General features: G+C 40.3%; 1 protein-coding gene, 1 long non-coding RNA gene and 1 pseudogene across 5 annotated transcripts in view; 1 reads left to right on the top strand and 2 right to left on the bottom strand.

Annotated features, from left to right (window-relative positions):
* LOC146451096 (uncharacterized) lies at positions 1 to 18081 on the bottom strand. Of its 3 annotated transcripts, none has more exons than XM_085099573.1 (5): positions 17926 to 18081; positions 4086 to 4182; positions 3487 to 3885; positions 2396 to 2512; positions 1 to 316 (listed from the first exon to the last, which is right to left on the bottom strand). In XM_085099573.1, the coding sequence occupies exons 1-5, from the start codon at positions 18064 to 18066 to the stop codon at positions 126 to 128; spliced, it is 945 nt and encodes a 314-aa protein (XP_084955699.1). In that variant the 5' UTR covers positions 18067 to 18081; the 3' UTR covers positions 1 to 125. The 3 variants fall into 3 exon arrangements, with proteins under 3 accessions (XP_084955699.1, XP_084955701.1, XP_084955700.1); XM_085099575.1 differs by lacking the exon at positions 17926 to 18081 and adding an exon at positions 17232 to 17447 and having other exon boundaries at positions 4086 to 4179; XM_085099574.1 differs by lacking the exon at positions 17926 to 18081 and adding an exon at positions 17236 to 17446.
* The window catches only part of LOC146451097 (uncharacterized), a 21649-nt gene continuing 7714 nt past the window's right edge, over positions 6525 to 20459 (top strand). For both annotated transcript variants that reach the window (XR_014860106.1, XR_014860105.1), the window contains exon 1: positions 6525 to 7993. This is a non-coding gene — a long non-coding RNA (uncharacterized LOC146451097). The remainder of the gene's footprint in view (positions 7994 to 20459) is intronic.
* On the bottom strand, positions 10632 to 14027 carry LOC146451098 (uncharacterized; annotated as a pseudogene).

Consider the following 20459-nt stretch of genomic DNA (forward strand, 5'->3'; position numbering starts at 1 on the left):
GAAGCCACAAAAACTTAGTTTTTCGTTTAAAACATTGCTGAATGACGCCAACATACACTGACAGAAAATGCATTAGCAAATCAATATTGAATTGCAAATATTTACTAATTACAAAATACTGGTGTTCAATCAATAAATACAGTTTCCCACTTTTCTTCTTTCCTCCCACGGCCGCGGGCGCTTTTTCGTTTACTCGGCCGTGTCCTTCGGTACCAAATCACAATGCAGATGACAACTACCAAAACTACACCAAGCAGACCACTGACGATGATAAGTTCGGTGCGGTAGCTTTCTCCTCCACGAGCGTCAGTTCTTCCTGAAAATCAAATAGTGATCGACGGTAGGTTAAAGGGGCGCTGTCAAGTCGACTTTGTTGCATTTTAGTCAAAACTGCTCCAGAGTATTTTCTAACATGAAACTACTCTCAGAAACATCGGAATATAAAATTTTAAGGGGTTCCTCCGAGAAAGAACAAACTATAATCGGTTTTAATCGATTTCTCTAAAATACACAGGGAGAACTTGAAATTTTTTTTTCAAGTTGCGATCTATTTCCATCCGAGCCATATGGTGCCAAACATTATTAATATAGTATAGTTATTGTTAACAAAACTTAACGATTATTTTAGGGTGTCAATCGATATCAATATGCTGTTTGGCCATTCAAATTGACACAAAAATACCTGACACTGCCCCTATAAGAGGGATTCCAGACGAAGGACGCAAACCACGGATGGCATCAGTTACCGGGTGCAGATTGAAGGTGGAAAGATGCTCTTAGGGGTTTGAGTTTCATGATAAAATAGCGACGTATTTACCGCAGTTACCGTATTTATCCGTATTTATCATGATTGTCAATCATGGAAATTTCTAAAGACCTGATGAGCCTAGTAGATATTTATATAAATATGCAATGGCACAACTCAAAGTTTGTGTGACACTTTGATAAAGTTGAGATATGTGGGTTCACGAATTAATGTATTCGCCACACCGTATTTAGTAAAAACAAAGTTAATATAGGAGAAAGGCTATGAACTAAGCCAAACAAGTTTCTTTGTTATATGTTTTTGTTAGCATTTTCTGCCTTGACCGTGTACAAACCACAATAGCTTTTGAAATGTGTTGGGGCAAATGACCAATAGAAACGTTCCTGTTAAAATATTCATTTGTAGTGTAACCATTAAAACAAAGGTTTGTGCACGGTCGCGGCCCTTCCAACCTAAATAGGCCATTTTCATGATGGCGTCATTTTACTACAACTACCAGAATTCATTTCGTTTTCCTTTTCAAATTCAAAGTTTGTAATCCGAGTGGACAACAAAGAAAACTAGCTCTAATTAGCATGAGAAAACAAAAAACAGAAGGATTCTGGTAGTTGTAGTAAAATGACGCCATAGTGAAAATGGCCTATTGCAGCACCACTGTTATCAACTTTGAACATGGCAAGGTTTTAAACAGGAAGTTCCGGTATAAAAGGGGCCTGGCCTGGCCATTCTCAACTTCAGTTGTCAATCAACCATCAGAGCGCAAACAACTGACGACCAACATGTGCCTTTTTCTTCGGCTTTTATCGATAAAATCAACTTAGTTTTCAGAATAACCAGTGTTAACCATAGTTAATTGAAGGCAGTGGTTATGAAACCTGACAAACTTCTTTGTTTTATGTTTTTGTTTGCTTTTTTGGCGTTAACCCTGCACAAACAACAATAGAATTTGGAATGTGTTGGAGCAACTGACCAATCGAAATGTTTTTGCTAAGATATTCAACTGTGGTGTGAACGTTGAAACAAGGGATTGTGCAGGGTCGCTCCCCTTCCAACATAAACTGCAGCACCATTGTTTTCATGGCAAGCTTTCACAACTAGTCCCTCAAGTAACTATGGTTAAACATATTAGAACTTGATATCTTATATTGCTGTAGTTTAAGGTTTTGGTAAGGATTTTGTTAGTGCATTTATGTAGATCCTTATGTTCTGAATTACATCCAGTTGGACCTTTTGGTGTTCACGTTTAGCCTAATACGACTTTTTGGGGGTCTAACAACATGTCCTCTTTCGCACTCCTCGGCGCTTCAGTACTTGTGTTTTGTAATTAAAAAATTCAACTAACTCTTCGAAGGTCAACGCGATTCAAACAGATAAAAACAGCTTCCTGAACTCTCCAACGGTACTTGAAAAAGTTGGGCCAACGATTTCAAAGAGCTTCTCATCAACGCGCACATGCGCCTGGGGTGAGTCCCTTTAAGCCTTAAGATGTTGAGAAAAAGAATCTTTAAATGATGACCAATTGATTCAACAGAAAGAGATCCGTTGAATTTCGTCTTTTCAGAGATAGACTAGCTAAACAGTGGAAAGATGATATATTGACCGACATTGTCTTACAAATTACTTCATTACCTTTAGATGGCCACGTTGGCTGTGCAGGGATTTCTGTTGAGTTTGCGTCAGTCGCTGAGGTATTGTTACCAAAGCCATTAGTTGTAGTGATATTAGAGAGAATTTGAGGTCTAGAATCTGCAACGGATGTTGAGCAAAATGTATATTAACATTGATGCTGAACTTTGAAGAAAACGGTCGGAGATAAACCCTTTTGGCAAAAACGTAAAGAAGGAACTTTTAAAAATAAAGATGAAAAAAAGAAAAAGCAAATAAATAAGTATATGAATAGATAACTTAAAGAGCCACGGTTATTATACCAGGTATAGAATTAATATCCCCAAATTCACTGCCAATAAAAAATGGGGTTCATTGGTCATCAGCTAATTCTGGTTCAGAAATCTGGAACAGATTAGACCCCGCGATAAGGGAAGCAGAGTCACTGACTGCTTTTAAACTTAGACTGCCGCCTCCCTTAAGACAACTTTTAGCCATAAAAAGTGAGATGACGTTTCTCCGACTCCATGTCGTCGTTATCAAATGATAATGAGTCGACATGGGGTCATCGGAACGTCACACGTGTCACTTTTTATCGCTCTTCTTCATCTAAAAATAGACAACTGGCTAAGTAAATGACAAAATAAACAAATAACAAATTTAGCTACGTGTAAATGAAGGAACAAACAAACGAATGTCTGGACAGGCAGACGGCTGGACTCAGAGACGAAGGAATTGATGGTCGGTTTAAAGTGCGGGGGGGGGGGGTGGGGGAGGGGGGAGGTAGAACAGGACGGATTATGCATGGCGGCGGAATTGCAGAATTAAGTATTCCAACAGAACTGCATACAATCCACTCGCGCCTTGCGGACACCTCGCTATTACGGACACCCCGATAGTATGGACAGTAGCTAAATCTCCGGCAAAAATAAATTACAGACGATTGACTGAAATAAATTTCCGCTATTACGGACAGGGAGTTGACTGTACCAGGAAAGTCTTCACATCCACCTGTTACTAATATACCGATGTTTTCCCTCCACACCCCCCTCCCCCTCCCCTTCCCTCTTGCAAGTATTGTAGTCTCATCACCAACCAACTACAACAAAACTTACCAACGCTATTTCGAAGAAATAGAGCATCGGAATGACACGTGGGCAGATCAATGATTTCAGACATATTATACAATGCACAGTAGACATTCTCCATCTTTCTGGAGTAATTTGAAATTTTTAGAAACAGTAATCTGGCCTGCAGATCAGCATGTACTATGACCCTGCCTTTGTACACGCCATCATGATGGTTGTCGTATGCCTTGAGAAATCGTCCGTCCTTCCGTGCTGAGGCAACTTTCTGCATTTCCTGTTGAACTGGCCTTTTTAAAGCCTGGATCGTGAAATACTTAAGCTGGGTTGTGTTCGCTTCTTTTGGAATTTTCCAACACAAAGTCACATTATCACCAACTGAGGCATACGTCAAGGGAGGGCTTGGACATAGTCCCCTAGAGGAGCCGGCTAAAGCAAAGAAAACATTGGTAAAGTGAGACAGAGTGATAAGAATGGATACTCCAAAGCAAGGTTGGACACCTTATGATGTTTACACAACGGAAATCTTATTTCAACTTGACAGTAAAAGAAGGAAGCAGTAAAATGTTGCAGTTCGTTCAGTTACATTTGGAACCTTGGTTATCACAGATAAAAGAAGAGAAACTTACTCCACAGTACAACAGTCACAACAACAGCGATCAGCCGCAAATACATTTTCATTCCCATCCCTGCACGTAGATGCGTGTCATCAATCCGGAAGATCTCCTTCAAGTAAATAAATAAATCAATAAATAAGCAAAGGCTGTGTAACATACAAGCAAGTAAAAGTCAAAGATCAAAACGAAAGACGCTTCGGCTCGACTCGCCATGTACCATTTTCAAGCTGTCAGAAACAGTTCACTGAAGATTAACATAGTAAATTAAAGAACTATGCAGTGTAACGCAAATTAGGAGATGGTGTCAATTCTCTAATTAGCAACATTTTACGCACTAAACAATCAAACAATACAGTGTTTGTCACCATAGCACGGTGCTTGCCAATGCGGGAAGATGACCGCGCTAAGGTGCAAGTGCCTGATCTCCTGAGTGTATACCCTACATAACTTGCATTGCACAAGTCACATTGAACTTATAAACAACATACTGTTGGTTTACAATATAGGCGTTTTTTTTACTCTTGTGCTTTAAGCTCCTGTTGGATCTTGTTGCAAAAGAAAACAGGTCAGTTGAATGACCATGTGGATCTTCAGGCTTAAGGAGGCTCCCAGCAGTCTTTCTGTAGTCAGGGTGGAAGTTTTGAAATTACAATCTCGCATAGAAGATAAAATTTTATCTCCTTCATACTACTCCATTATTTCATACGATCAAAGTTAATTTTTTCAGTCATCGGTTTCCAGGCAACAACTATTACCATTGTAAATCAAATAATCTAAAAAAAAAAAGCAAGGCTGATTTCACGGTCAGGAAAGTATATTTTCTAATATTTCGAAAGGCACGGCCTTTCTTCTTCAGGGTATGTTTGAGACTGACCCTGTGGCAAGATACTTTACAATTTTAAGCAGTTACAATAGATGCCAGTCCTGAAAGAGACTGGACAGAACAAAAACAGTATCATACCTGGGAGTCTAGAACGATGGTCTATCTTTCCGCATACTTATACTTTTTTAATTGTTTAAGAGGAAAGGAAATAATTACTCGGGCCGTGAGGCGCCGAGTTAAGTGATCGGTCGCGTTCTTTCTTTCTTTCTTTCTTTCTTTCTTTCTTTCTTTCTTTCTTTCTTTCTTTCTTTCTTTCTTTCTTTCTTTCTTTCTTTCTTTCTTTCTTCCTTTTTTTGTGTCGCGATTGTCCAAGAGAGAATGCATAAGACTTTGTATATGACCAAACGACGGGTCAAGATCGCGGATGTAAGACAAATGACTAAAAATAAGACTTAAGCGTTCATAAAGAGAAGTATCTCGGAAATTCCTAATGACTACTTTAAATCATTTCTGTCCAAACCTGTAAATATCCGGACTTGAACAATGATGACGGAAAATGCTTGCAAAAGTTCGCGTTTTAGTACAATGCCACTGCAGATCACCACAAGATTTGATTGAAAACGTAGAGCACTTGAATGTGGCCTTCACGACGACCATTACGGAAATTGCGATCTTTTAGCGTCATCATGACCCGGGGTGACACAGATGCATATTTGACTCACGGTTAGTATTGAGATAATCAATGTACAAATGGTTTCTGTCTCTAAATCGAAGGTGAAAAGGTAAGGATTAAAGCCCGGGAATTAAAGCATCGGTATGAAGAACAAGGTATGCTACTTAACAAACGTCGTTTTCCCCTGTATTTCATTCTGACTGCAAATAATGCAATTCGTAATAGATTCTCACCGGGAGCCCCCACTCTCAAACGCCCCAGGCTGAGATACGTTATGGGAAGAGACGAGCCCTACGGCAGCCACTTCACGAGAATCACAGGCAAATAAATAGTACCGTGAGAACTAGGAAAACACATAGAGAACACGCAACTCTCCCCAAAACTCAAAAACGTTGATTGCTGACATTTTTAAACAATCCTAGAACAAATGATAAGAGTCCAAGAAAAATTATGTCAAGTTTATGTAAAGACTGGCTTGAAACTCTTAAGTTCGTGAAAAGGAGTCTATACGAGGATATCAGGATATCGTGCCTGGGACATCGGGTGAGGAACAAGAAGTAGACGCCAAAACTTCAGCTGGATGTCCGGGCTGTAAAATCTTTGCTAAATCGTCATATTGATCTACCAAGCCAACGGAACGCCCTAAGAGCTTGGCAACATTTGACTAGAGCCTGCAGCGCGTGGCCTTTCCCCTTTCCAATAACACTATTGGATAGTATAAAGTAATACCTTATCCGGGAGAAAATCGTCACAAGGCTCCAAACAGAGTGAGGCCTACACAAGGAAAAACAAAAGAAACAGAAGCCTATCTAAAAAATTGCAGAAAAGGGGAAAAGCCAACCGTGAAGCAGCCCCAAAATACCCCGTCCAGGGAAAGAGCAATTAAGGGTATTAGACAACCCCTTCGAAGGCTTACCAGCGGTTAGCTTATGGGAAAGAAAACAGACAAACAGACGCCGTGACAACACAAGTCACAAAAATACGAAAGGATAAACTCGTCACATAGACAAATGACATCCGTCACACAGACTCACCACACAGACGTCGTGACAACGCTAGTCACAAAAACACGAAAGGATAAACTCGTCACACAGACAAACGACATCCGTCACACAGATTCACCATACAGACTTCGCGACAACACTAGTCACGAAGACACGAAAGAATAAACTTGTCACACAGGCAAACGACATCCGTCACAAAGACTCCGTGACACTGAACACTAGTCACGAAGACACGAAATGATAAACCCGCCACACAGGCAAACGACATCCGTCACACAGACTTCGTGACAACACTAGTCACGAAGACACAAAAGGATAAACTCGTCACACAGACAAACGGCATCCGTAACTCAGATTCATCACGCAGACGTGGTGACAACACTAGTCACGAAGACACAAAGGGATAAACTCGTCACACATACAAACGAAATCCGTCACACAGACGTCGTGACAACACTGGACACGAAGACACGAAAGGATAAACTCGTCACACAGACAAACGACATCAGTCACACAGGCTCACCACACAGACGCCACACTATAAAACAGACAAAAGGATTAAAGGCCGTCCGTCACGCAGACGAGAAACTAAACCGCCGTTATAAAAATTATCACACATGTAAATCTCCATACAAAGACACCAAGAACACGGTTCCAAGGCGGCGCTTACTAAAACCTGTCGCACAGACGCGAGCAGCAAAAAAAAAAAAAAAAAAAAAAAAAAAAACTGGTCACCCAGACCTTCCCGGAAACAGAATTTGTCTTGAAAAATAAATTTTCCTCACAGACAAACAACAAGCGACACGCACAGATAAGTAACACACGCCTGGAACTCGCAAACCGAGAACGTGCCCAGGCATAGCGGGTGAAAAAACGCAAGCATAAAAGAAAATGAAGCGGAAAAATCGAAACTACGATAAGACACACCTGGAAACTCACCAAAACAAGAAATAAAAATGTAACCTTTGAGCCACAAGTGGAGCAGCAGGGACAGCATTGTTTTCATCAGGAGCTGGAGCAGCCGCAGCCACGTGCACGGGAGCGGGATAATTTTCAGCTTCATGCACAGCCGCCAAAAACGACCGAGCCTCGGGATTTACGGGGACTTGGGCCATACATGTATTAAAGTGCAGAAAAATGATTAGAGAACGAAACACGGCGCAGCGATGGAACGAAACCAAACGACAACCTGAGATCTTGCGTCCGTTTTAACGAAGAGAGGAATAAACGGGATAATGCATCAGTCAATTCCAACAGTGCCCAGTGCTCTCTCTATATATATCCTTATAGAGAGAGAGAGAGAGCGATGGAAGTCATGGAACTAAGAGAGAGAGAGAGCGATGGAACTAAAACTCAATGGAATCGCGCTAAATCGCCCTAAAAACCTCATAGGAGGCAAGAAATACACAAGAGAAGTAAGGTGGGTGATTTTTATTTAAAAATTCGTTCATATTTTTAGCCTCTAAAATAAACCGTTTTTCTCCCATACAAATCCTTATATTTTTCAACCGTTGCGTAACTAGCGCTCATATTTCGAGCTTGGGCTACCTGTGGTGGCACGACAAATTAATGTTGAGGAATTATGAAAATAAATTATTAGGACGATATAAGAAATATCGTACATCAATAAGAAATTTTACACAGAAATATATTACACTATTGAATGACAAATTTAGTTGTGCTCACTTCAAGTTAACCAAGCTGTTGTCACGTAGGCCTTAAACGGGTCCCTCATACTTTTCATGTTCGGGTTCCTTTCTTGGGGTGAAGGACCATTATTGCATGCAAATTCACGTTGTATCTTACATTCTTAGTTCTTACTAAAGTGTAGGCCAAAAGTCCAAAACATTCAGAGCTCGCGCACTTTGTACCTTGACGTGTTGTCGCATGCGAGCAGAGAATGCTGCTTGTGTGATACTGAAGGAAATGTTTGTCCGAAAACACCTTGCCTTGCACGTGTGCGCACGCTGATCTTGTTTATGATTACAAGATTAAACTGGAAACTATGGTAATTTCCTATGATAATTGTCTGAATAAACCGCTCACATGATAAGGTCAAAGCAATCAATATATGATCTGTATTGTGGGACAAAACGACATCTTGTGTGCTGTGTTACATGTAATCTAGCCCTGGATCATATCCTAGCCGAAGTACAAGTAATTATACTGAAATTTCTTCCTCCTCTCTGTCGGCAGAATAACATTTTTCAATAGTTTTTCTCATTCGAACAAATATTAACATTTTTTCAGATTGTTCAATGTTACCAAGAAATTTAAAACGTTGCTTGATGTCACGTGAAATACAAAAATAAAAATTAAATCTGACTGTTGTGGCACGAATTTAACCCTATTGAGTTCGTGATGAGTTCGGCCAAAGTTCGACTGTCCATTCCAACGTCGTATTTTGCTCGCATTTGTCCATCGCAAAGACGCCATATTCCCAGGGCCCGGGGAATGGGGGGCATTACTCGGAATTCTCGGTAGGGATGTGCTGCCCCGCTTTCCAAATCCTGACCCTATTTCAGACCAAAACATGCCATTTTCAACACCCGTTTTCAGAGCTGGCCTTTAAAATCAATACCGTTTTCAGACCTGGCTTGTAGCGTAATTAAGCTTCGCATCAGCGCTGAAGTCAAGAATTGGTAAAATTCACCAGAAAATCCAGCTTGAATGATATATTTTGGATACTTCTCTTCTCTACTATTCCTTTGGAGTTGAGAAGTTGAGAAGACAAATACGTTTATACGCTCTCGCGGTTCTCTTGAAAACCATACCCGATTTAAGACCATAATGGTCAAAATCTATACCCGTTTTAAGACTAAAACGGCTCAAAAACCATTCCCTTTGGGGCGGCACATACCTATATAGCTTATATAGGTGAGTACCCAACCCCCGCCCCTCTCGGGACATATTTAATCCTGCGTAAACCAGTCCTCATACATTTATTCGAACCAAAAGTTGTTTCCCTTGGTTTTTTTTGGTCAGATTTTTACCCCCAATTTTTGGAATCAAACTCCTAGAAGGTTCGAAAAATCGGCATTCTACTGTGTAATGACTTGACACGGTAGAAATTCGACTTTTGTATTAGTGCAGTTCTTCTGTCGGGTTCGTGATATGACAAATCGAACCTGCCAATTCAGATGTCACGCGCAACTTGCATGCAGAGTCGCACTCATTTGCATTCGGTAAAAGCCGACGTTTAATATGAACCAAACTACCTGTACAGGCCCGCAAATGATCCCGGCCCGCGAATGATCCCCGGACCGGAAATGATCTCCAAATTGGACCGCAAATGATCCCCGGACGGGAAATGATCCCCAAATTGGACCGCAAATGATCCCCGACCGGATATGGTCGCCTCATCAATAATTGTAGAATGGAATGGACTCGGGAATTTGGACATTGTATTTAAACTTTATATACTTCATTTTTTTTTTTCTTATAACGCAACAATAATTTTATTTAAACGATTTGCATGCAAATTTTACTAGTTTAAAAATTACAAAAATTAAAAATTAGTGCAAAAAAAATCAATTGTCCTATAAACTGGAACATGCATGTATCTGTTTTAACTTGTACGATTACAACGCCGAAAAAAGGTACGAATTGTACGAAAATCCTATTTTTTTTTTCAAATAGGGCTAAAAGTACGAAATGAATCTTAACTGTACAACCGAAAGGCCGTTAACTGGAACAAATATTAAATAAGTCCATTGAAATTGTTTTTGTTTTTGTTATTTTTTCGATACATCTGTGAAACCCAAGATTAAATGAGAACAAGAGGAGACGAGAATTTAAATGCTCTAGGCAAACACAACAAAAATTAAGAAGTAGGTCACTGATGACTTTAGCAAATTTTTTTAAGAAAAGAAGACTGAAATTGAATTGCCTGTTTAATGGTGACTAGACCTTAAATTGGTGAAAGCGCTTGCGATGGCCGTCAAATCTCGCCCGCTATCGTCGCCTTTTGTTCTTAATCGGATCTTAGTCTTAAAGTGCCCGTGTGTTAATTTTATTTATTTTCTCACCTAAATTTACGCGTTTCATTCAAATTCTCAGAACTTCTTTGCGGTATGTGTTCATTCATATACAAATAAAAATATAAAAAAAAGAATAATAATAATAATAATCATGCAAGGGCACTTTAAGCATAACTTATCTCAGTCGTCCAAAACTGATGTCATCGCGTAAATGGGCTAATATCATTTCGAGCTAATACGACTCCCAGTCTTCCTGTAGACAATTTTCGCAAAACACACTGTCGTTGGCATAGACCTGCAGAAGCCCATTTTCTCCCTCATAGACGCCTGAGGAATAGCTGTCAAACTTTTTCCCGCATTTTGGGCAAATTTGATCTTCTGTAATTCTTCCTTCGCCATACTTCAATTTTAATTCCTCGACTACATCCATTGTTACTGCGTCTATTTGCAGAAGGCTATGGAAGTGGCTTTCAGCTTCATGGCCCACCAAAGCAATGTTGTCGAAATCTGCTTCTTTTTTAGTGTGCTTACTTGGATAAATTATGTGCAAGCCTTCTTCTCCTAAGCTAGACACCACAGCAACCGGAATATCAAGCATGTCCACCAGGCCTAGTAAGGCAATATAATCGCCCCACTCGCCATCCATGGACATTCGTCGAAGGTACGTCTCCCATCCACCATGATTCACAAATTCTCTGAAGTGAATGCCGTCGGGAGTGGTTGGGTTACTTTTGAGAAAGCTTTCCACATCAGTGCGAAGTTGTGATGCTGTCTGTGGGGGCTTTCCCATACGCTTAAGTTGGTCGCTTATTGCATGAAATAAGCAGTTGCCGTCTTTCGGTGTCGGTGGCTGACGGTAACTGAGACCAGCACTGGTGACGTCTTTGTCAAGCTTACTTTTTGGCGATTCATTTTGGTTGGCATCGTCTCCAAACATCCACTGTAGGCTTTCAGGGAAATCCTGAAATCTGTCGGTTTCAGATCTTGTTTCAGATGTCGCAAGGTTCAGCAAATCACTTGCCATTTCATCGCGCGGGTGATCCAGCTTTATATCAGCAGAATTACACTGTTCACCGGACATCAAATGCTTAGCAAGTAAGCAAGTAAAAACGCCACAGTCGGTTTTGTTCTTTTGCTTTGGGCGGATAGGGAAATCTTCGTCCCAGTTGTTTTCCTGGAAAAGTGCGCTTTCCTCAGAAGATAGTAACTCGCATTCATTTTTAATGAATTTGTTCCTAATCGTGTCTAAGACGGTCTTATACGAGTCAGGATGGCAGCTAGCGGAATCATAAATATAAATACAAAGGTTCAGGATACTTATAACCAGAAGGAACCAGTGCTCTTCGTGGGGCAAGTGTACCGGTATCATAATGTTTTCATACTCCCACAACGATTTATTGCCTATGTATTTTCTATAGGCATCGCCTCCGCGCTCCAAAGAGGGATACAAATACGAGCTTCCTAAGCCGACTAAGTTTACTTCCGATCGTGCCGCAAAGTTCTCATTTAAATAATCAAAGTAGAAGTTAATAGTGTCACCATTTAACTTTTCACCAGAGATTATTTGGTGTATGCTTGCATCCAGAACACTCTCCTTCCGACTTGCCTTTTGAAGTAACCCACGTACTTTGTCAGTTTCAAAGTGACTTTCACATTCAGCTTGTCGCTTTCGACTTTGACGAATATTTTCTTTGGCGATTTGTTACCGCTTATTTTCCTCTTCTTTTGTTAACGAAGTAACGTCGTCTTCTTTAAACCAAGCTTGTTTGTTCTTACTTGTGACTGGATCATTGCACTCAATTTTATATTTGTGAACATTATGATCGGCGTCAATGATACGGCCTTCGCAGCCGTTTTTTAACGAGGTTTTCTTTTCTTTGACAGATTTCTTTGATATAGGGATCCGGAGTAAGACAGACTCTCCTTTATAATACAGCGAAGGCGGCTGACGTTTCAATTTCCTTTTTACCATTTTTTCCGCTGCGTAATTAGAAGATTTCAAAGCTTTCTGCCTTAAAACAACTCGGTCACTTGCTAAACTGTTCAACTCTTCCTCTGTGGGATCATCATAGTTGGCTTCATCAACATTCTCTTCTGGAACTTCAGAGTCTGTTTTTTCACCAAGGAACAGTTTATTTTTTGGTCTGTTAGAGGGGCGACCAAAATATACTTCAAATGGAGTTAAGAAGCCAAGTGAGCTGTGTGATGATTCGTTGTAGAGTGTCTGGTACTCGGGGAGATTTTCCACCCAATTAAGATCATTTTCACAATTAACAATGTCAAACTTGATTTTTTCCTTCCAGGTTCTGTGCGAGCGCTCGTCTTTCCCTTGAGTTTGTGGACTGTATGCTGCACTGTTAATGATTCGCACATTTAAAGCTTCGCATATGGCCTTCACTACACCCTCGAACTCTCTTCCTTGATCACTTTGTAGAATTTCTGGGGGACCATGTTCGTTGTAAATATCAAGTAAGTTGTCCGCTATCTTTTGTTTGTAAAGGACGCAGAAATACAAATCTACTAAAAATGTCAATAACAGACATTATATACTTGTACGTGTCACCATCTATCGTAGCTGGCATACTCGCCATGTTCACAAGGTCAACCTGGTGCCTCTCTTGTTATCTGCACGCTTTAACTGGTCTCAGGGGAGCCTTGTTTTGAAAAAGTGGTCTCAGTTTTTTGGTTGCTTCATGGCATTCAATTTTGTTTGAATGACGCTGCGGGATAAGCCACTGTAATGATGTGAAGCATGCATTTTCAACTTTCTTGCACCATCGCCTTTTGTTTCTTTGTACGTTGTTACTATAATTGGCGCGATTTCTGACTTTCGTACAACAATACAATTTGATGCCTTGCATACGATGCGTTTCGACGAGCAGCCAACCATAGGATTGTGGATTTCTTTTACTTCATACAGGTTGCTTTTCCATTTCCGGTACACTCTTTGCCTCAAGTTCCCTTCAGACTTCTTTGGCCAGTCCGCGAAGATTCTTGTTCCGCTTAAAACACTGAAAAGTGCATCATAAACGTCATCGTCCAACGGTAAATTTTTCCGCTGGGGCTAAGGAGAAAATTCATTAAATAACAATAAGTAATCAAGAAATGACTCATCTCGAAGTGTTCAAGATTTGCGTTTCTGAACGGGACGAACCATTCTTTATTTGAGGGGAGCGTTTAGGAAACCGTTTCCCTACCCTCTTTTTTCTCTATCTTTTTGGGGGACTTATTATCCTTTGTATGAAAAGCAAGATATGCCTTTGCTTCGTTTCCCTGTGAAAAACTGATTTTCTTCCACAAATGCACCGTTTATACGATTTATTGGGGGTATCTGTCTTCCCCCTTCGACCCGTCCAAAAAGAAATTCCCGCAACAAAACTAAAACAGAAAAGACAATGTGCAGCAAAATCAATGGATAGCAGATTAACCTAACGCAGCGTACATTCCAAGACCCTTTCACACCCCCCCCCCCCCACCTCCCCGCTCTACATACACACACACACACACACACACACAGGAGGCAGGGGATGCTCGACAAAGTTTGGGTAGTGGGACGAGTTGCCCGCCTAGTCTCCCACTGTACGCAGACATTCTTTTGGCTCGTCACGTCACGCACTCCTCCCCAACGGTACATTCCCTTTTTTTGGCGAAAAAGCCACCCCCCCCCCCCCCCAACATACTTCGCTTTTTCAGCTTTTGTAAAGGAAACATTTATACGGGTATTCAGCTCATCTGCTTTGAACTTAAACCACCTGAAGCCGAACCGTAACCGAAATAAAGAACATAAAATGAAAATGTTCAAAAAGACCTTTAAAAAGGTGTTTCAGTCAATCACTTTCACAATCAGTACATTTCATCCAGCTGATACATGTTAAATTACACATGAGTCTTTACTTAAAAAATACCTCTGTTTTCTTTTCAGTTCTCTCTTCCTTGTCAGATTTGTCATTATCTCCTACACCGTAAATACTGGGATAAAAAGCGAAAGCAAGCGAAAGAGCAAACAGCAAACTCAACCGCGCCATTTTCCCACAAAAACCTCGTTTGAATTACGAGCTCTGTTCACTCCAATATAGCTGTCCCTTTCGCAAGTGAGAATTGTTTCCTTGTTCTCACGCCTCGAAAAAAAAATCTCACGTGCACGGGTGGTCCAGCTCAAGCTGTGAGCAATGATCATCTTGTGACGGTCTCTTGTGCAATAGCGTCACGGCGCAAGTATGGGAATGTTTTCCCATACTTGCGCCGTGACCGCTATTGCACTTTATAATCGGGCCTAGGAAGTGGAAATACTGTAAAGTTCTTAGAAGCAAGGGATGTCATATTTATTAAGAACTTAACAGTATTTCTACTTTGAAACCCGATCGTAAATATTCCCATGACAAACAGTCATATTTTCGCAGTGACAGCTATTGCACAAGTGATAATCGCTCACAGCTTGAGGTTGGGCCACCTAAGCGTATGTACATGTTGGACTGTCGAAAGGGTTGCCATAAAGTAGATTAATGCCACGACCTAGATCAAGGAGAAAAATTCAATTTCGTTTTAAAAGTCAAGTATCTTATCTAACATTTCTAAAACAGAGTTTTAAAATCTTGAAGCAAGAGCGAATTCTGACACGTTAAAATCAATAGCTTTTATTTTTGTCCAAAAATTAAATATTGCCAGGTTAATTTTGTCTTTTAGCACAGTACGTTTATCGGTTTTTATTGTTGTTATAAAAGCCTGAGGAATTTGTCTTTTCCTCATATATCCGTGAACTGGCAATGGAGTCCAGGCCATTCCTTCATTTTTGCGGTACATTTTATTAGAATCACTTCCGGCCCGGGGATCATTTGCGGTACAATTTGGGGATCATTTCCCGTCCGGGGATCATTTGCGGGTCGGGATCATTTGCGGGCCTGTACATACCTAATAATCGGTTCCGCGCCAAAAAATATAATTATTGAGCTACTTTAATTTGCATGTTTAGTCCGCCAGTGTCATAAGATTAAGGGTACAGAGTTTGCCAATAAGGGAATATTTTCAAAGGTCAGGTCAGTGTCTAACTTGGGTAATGACAATCTCATATAATGTTACGATTCATCGCCCAGGGCGATATATTGTGCAATCAGGGTGGTTGTAAAAACGAGGGGGGGGGGGGGGGGGTGCTTAATAGGCACGGGGACGCTAATTTTTCTTTTGGCGTAAACAACGGAGTGTAAATAAGCACTTAAATGTACAACAGCAGAAATTGTAACACCGACAGCCGGTAACGATACGAATTCAGTCGCTTTCGCCTTGCCTGTTCTCAGACAATATCTCGGCAGTAATTATGAGAGAATTAGATAGAATTAGCCTCAATGTTAGAAGCCAAATAACAGCGGTTGATCTTGTAATGTCATAGTATAGGAGGCGCTTATTATTGAAACAGGGAAAGCTTATTGGATGAATTGGGACCCTTATACAGTAAGATGGCTTATTTGAAGGGGGCGCAAAGTGGAATAGGGGCCCTTATCAACACAATGGTACTCAAAGGGGCGCACTCAGAAGGGACCGCTTACTGGAAGGAGGGTGGTAGATCAGTCGAATCATTAGAGTACGTTAGTCTCAAAGAGGGTAAGGTTTTAAGAAGGGTTTTATGTATCCCTCAGTAAAAAATTCCGATAAATTCCTGCACCGCCCCCTCTCATAGTAAGTTCTTTCTAAGCGCAAACTTATCACTTTGGACTTCGAACTATAACTGAGATATTTAATAAACTGAGTATAGCTTATATAGACCGAAAACAATAGCCTGCCATTTCTAGCTTGCTCGCAGATGAATGCACTCGCCGCTGGTTGGACGGATTCGTTTGTAATTCTTGCTAGCATCCGGCCTAAATTTGACAAAATTTGCTGTTGTTAGCTCACCTGTGTCAAGCAAAAAATTAACCACTAGTTTCTGAGTTGCTAATAGATGTGAATTCGTGGCTTTGCCTTTTATGTCTGCGTATGTCTTGTTCTGGATTGAAAACCTTTTGAATTTAATCACGCATAGCCATTCTGGCAGAAAAAAAAATTGTCGTCATTTCAACTGTATTTTTGTTCCTTTTATAACTATTTGACGGAAGTGAGAGTCTAATCGCGCCCGCTGGAATTTCGTGTCCACCGCGAAGGTAAGTATCTGAGCATACGGATACAAACTTTGCAAACGTCAGTTGAGAGCATCGTGTTTGTCACAAGGTTACGTTTAGGTTGAAGTCGTTTTAAATGAATGAAGGCAGTCTTTCTGATAGGCCGGTACATGTAATGTTAAATTTATTCGGTGCTTTAATTAAAAGTTTGCTGTTGTATACTTTACGCCTCGCTCGTACACGAATCCTTAGAGATTGTCAATGAGGTGGGATCACTTGAGTTAATAAATGGGCCACAGTTTGGGAAGAACTTGAAAAAGGTTGGCACGGCGTTTTGAAGATGACATTCATTTCCATGTTAAATGGCAATCCATACACGATTTCTTTAGAAATAATTTCCGTACACTAAGAATAGTCGTTTTAATGAAAATTTCAGAGAGCCATTGTTTCCACTTTCGTGACATTGGTCCGAAGATTTCACAGTGTTACTAAAAATAGTCTAAAGATCCTCCATTTACGTGCCTGCATCGAGAACGACGCGTTTCTGAGTAAAGAGCTTAAAAATCAATAGACCATTATATTAGCTTACTAACCTGCTAGGAAGAAAACTGCGCCTTTCGTCTTTTAACTAATTAGCTCAGGACAGGCAGTTGGGAGTTCTTTTCGACTCGTTATGGATTGCAACGCTGTAGTTGTTTTAACGAAAATTTTTCCTTCAAGATTCGACTCTTTTGCTGGGCTTTGACCTTGCGTGTGCTTTCACACATAGTGTTAATGATCAGACTATTGAAGTGATCAAGTATAATTAAAAAAAAAAATGTTTCTCTTTTTTTGTGTAGACTCCGTGACGTTTTTAAATATGACGTAATAATGTGGCGAGGTCAATGATTAAGGTTCAATGTTCAAGCAAATTTCTTTTCACCCACTGTCTGTCATCGATTGGGTCAGTTTCAGCTGAAATTAATTAAATTACAAAGGGGAATTCTCAGTCTAGTCTTCCTGTGACCTGCTTTGAATGTGACCGAATTGAACAAAGAAAACAAGATAGAAAAATGGTTTCATAGGCCGGCCATATTTTTAGCCACGTATATTTCACTGATTCAGGAAGGGAGCTATAAAACAGGAAGGACGTCATTGTTTTCCTTAGCATAAGGACTCTGGACTTTGGTCTGATTTTGATATTTTTACGATAATATTATTTAAAATGATAAAATCTTAAATCTGCTAGAACTCAGTTCATTTTTCAGTTATAACGAAGAAGAAAGTTCTAACTGCAAACTCACCAGGCAAATCCTTTCCCCTGAGGGCAAAATTGGTTCTCGAGGATATTTTCTACAATGTTTTCTTTGCCTTTTGGTTGTGCCACTTGACAGCTTAGTAAACTTAGTGAACTTGTCTTTAAAAAGCTGGTCATAATCTGCCATTCAAGACAGGATCAGGTAGTATCAAAAATAAAGACCCCGAAAACGAAGACCGAGGACCGCAAACGTCGCAAACGCAAATGTTAATTATGTGGGCGGAGTAACAATCCTGCACACACCTCTATAACTTGTTAAGAAGAAAAATTGTGGGAATGAAACCTGCAGGGTAAATTATGGTATGTCCAGAAATATTTCACTGATGTCCAAAAGAGAGTTTGAATTTTGTCGGGTCACACGATTAGATGTGACGTCAGGACCACAAGATGACGGCCACCTGGGCCCCGCCATCGTGGATTCGTATCGCCGTCTTGGCATATTGACTACAATTCGAAAGTTACAAAAGCAAAATAGGGGGTCACTGCTCTCGTTTGTGTGTAGTATTCATGATATACCTTGTAAAGCTAACATCCGTCAGGATTTGTGTTAGACCTAAACTGTGCGGAAATTGTGCAAGGGTACAACATTAGAATTAGCCACGATTTAAAAGAGAAATATAAACATCACAACCTCGGCACAAATTTCGATTCTTTTTCTCGTAGTGAGCTCAAAATACCTTACCCTGCGAGCAGAGGCCCTTCGATCTTCCTTCGAGACGCCTCTGCTCGCATGGTAAAAATACCTTCGGTAGTTAAAATCTACCTTCCATTAGCTTTCAAATCACGACGGTAGCTGAGAGATTTGTTACAACAAACGGGAGAAACATTAAAATTAACAGCCGCTTTTGAACAGACGAACTTAAACATCACAACCACGGCACGAATTTTGATATTGTTGTCGGAGCGGTAGGTTCAATATCCATTCGTTCATTGAAATCTATATTCTATTAGCTTTCAATCATGTATGTAGCTAAGAGAACCGTTGCAAGAAACGAGAGAAACATTGCTTTAATGCAAGCGTTCTTAATTATAATTAGCTGTTGTTGATAAAAAGCGGTGAAAGATGTACCTGTGTATTCCTGCAAAGACGTGTTTTTAATCCAAAAAGCAAACACCAAATTGGGGCAGCTATTTGCACTTTCCCTTTATTTTTGTTGTGCATTTTTGATTATTTGTAAATATTACCTTTATACCGTATTTGTCTTTTAAAATCTCTGTTTGTCTGAAGGTGCAAATGTAAGGAATTGTTTTGCAATAATACAACAATCTCCTTTCCACCTTTTTTTCCCATTTTGATGTGTGTGTTAGTTAAAGAAGGAGCATGAACGTAAATTATAGTTTTTCAGTCACGTTTTTCCCAGTTAGCTTCTGCGAGTACGTTTTCGGTATAACCAAGGGAAAAACGTTTAAGAAATAACAAACAATAGAGAGAAGAGAAGGGAAACCGACAAGCAAGCGCCAATGCAGGATCATAGGGAGGCACTAGCTATATCGAGTGAGTTTTGTTTCTGTTCAGTAACATTCAAATGGTGAGCGTATTTTGGTTTATAAACCAAGATGTGCAGGAATACTAGTATCTCCAACCGCAATTTCATAGGGAGGCACTAGTGGCCGACATGAAAGCTATCGGGTGAGTTTTGTTTGTGTTCAGAAAACATAGCAAGCTTCGAATGGTACGCGGTGTAATAAATGAGGTTTAAATGCATGGTTTTATTTGATTTATTTGTTGCATATGTGGAGAGATATCAGTGATTTTTCAAACTTTTGAGGCAATGGGCCTACCGCAAGGGCCACTCGACCCAGTTATAACTCGCCCATCTTACAGAAAGTTGGAGACAAGCTGTTGATAATAATTTCGTGATCATTGCCGCTTTTATTGATTTTCGTAAAGCCTTTGACCACGTTTCTTATAGAACCCTGTTACATAAATTGAAGAAATTTGGAATCGAGGGCAATCTTCTTTCTTGGCTCACAGATTATCTGAATCACCGGACACAGGTTACGGTTGTAAACTCCACACAGTCGGAAGAGCCATGTAAATGTGTCTTGCGGCATCCCACAAGGATCAGTGCTAGGCCCATGTTTGTTTAGTTTGTACATCAACGACATGCCGGAGGCTGTGGTATCAGGCAATCTCTACCTTTATGCTGACGATACTACAGTTCACTGCATCGGATCAACCGTTGATGAAGCATGTAACCTACTAAACAATGCACTTGACAAGCTTAACAAATGGTGCGTGACTAACTCGTTAACACCACACTCTTCAAAACGCGAAGCAATGTTGTTGCACCGGGGATCCTTCATTGGTCCACACCTTTTGATTGCCATTGGTAACGTTAGTGTTGCATGGGTATGTCACTCAAGGCTGCTGGGCATTGCTATAGACCGAAAACTTACTTGGAAGAAACATCTTACAGAATTAAAGAACAACTTTGTCTGTAAATTGAACTTATTGAAAAAGTGCCCTTTCTTAAAGAGAAAATCTCTACTTGACCTATATTTTAAGGTGATTCTCCC

This window comes from Pavona decussata, unplaced genomic scaffold, assembly GCF_977016875.1.
Source record: "Pavona decussata unplaced genomic scaffold, jaPavDecu1.1 SCAFFOLD_401, whole genome shotgun sequence".
NCBI lineage: Eukaryota > Metazoa > Cnidaria > Anthozoa > Scleractinia > Agariciidae > Pavona > Pavona decussata.

Excerpts from the sequence above, each read along its gene's own strand:
- LOC146451096 (XM_085099573.1), bottom strand. The coding sequence starts at position 18,066 with ATGGCAGATTATGACCAGCTTTTTAAAGACAAGTTCACTAAGTTTACT. Across the intron at positions 3,886-4,085 it reads TGTGACTGTTGTACTGTGGA|CCGGCTCCTCTAGGGGACTA; the intron begins GTAAGTTTCTCT and ends TCTTTGCTTTAG. Across the intron at positions 317-2,395 it reads GCCAACGTGGCCATCTAAAG|GAAGAACTGACGCTCGTGGA; the intron begins GTAATGAAGTAA and ends TTTGATTTTCAG.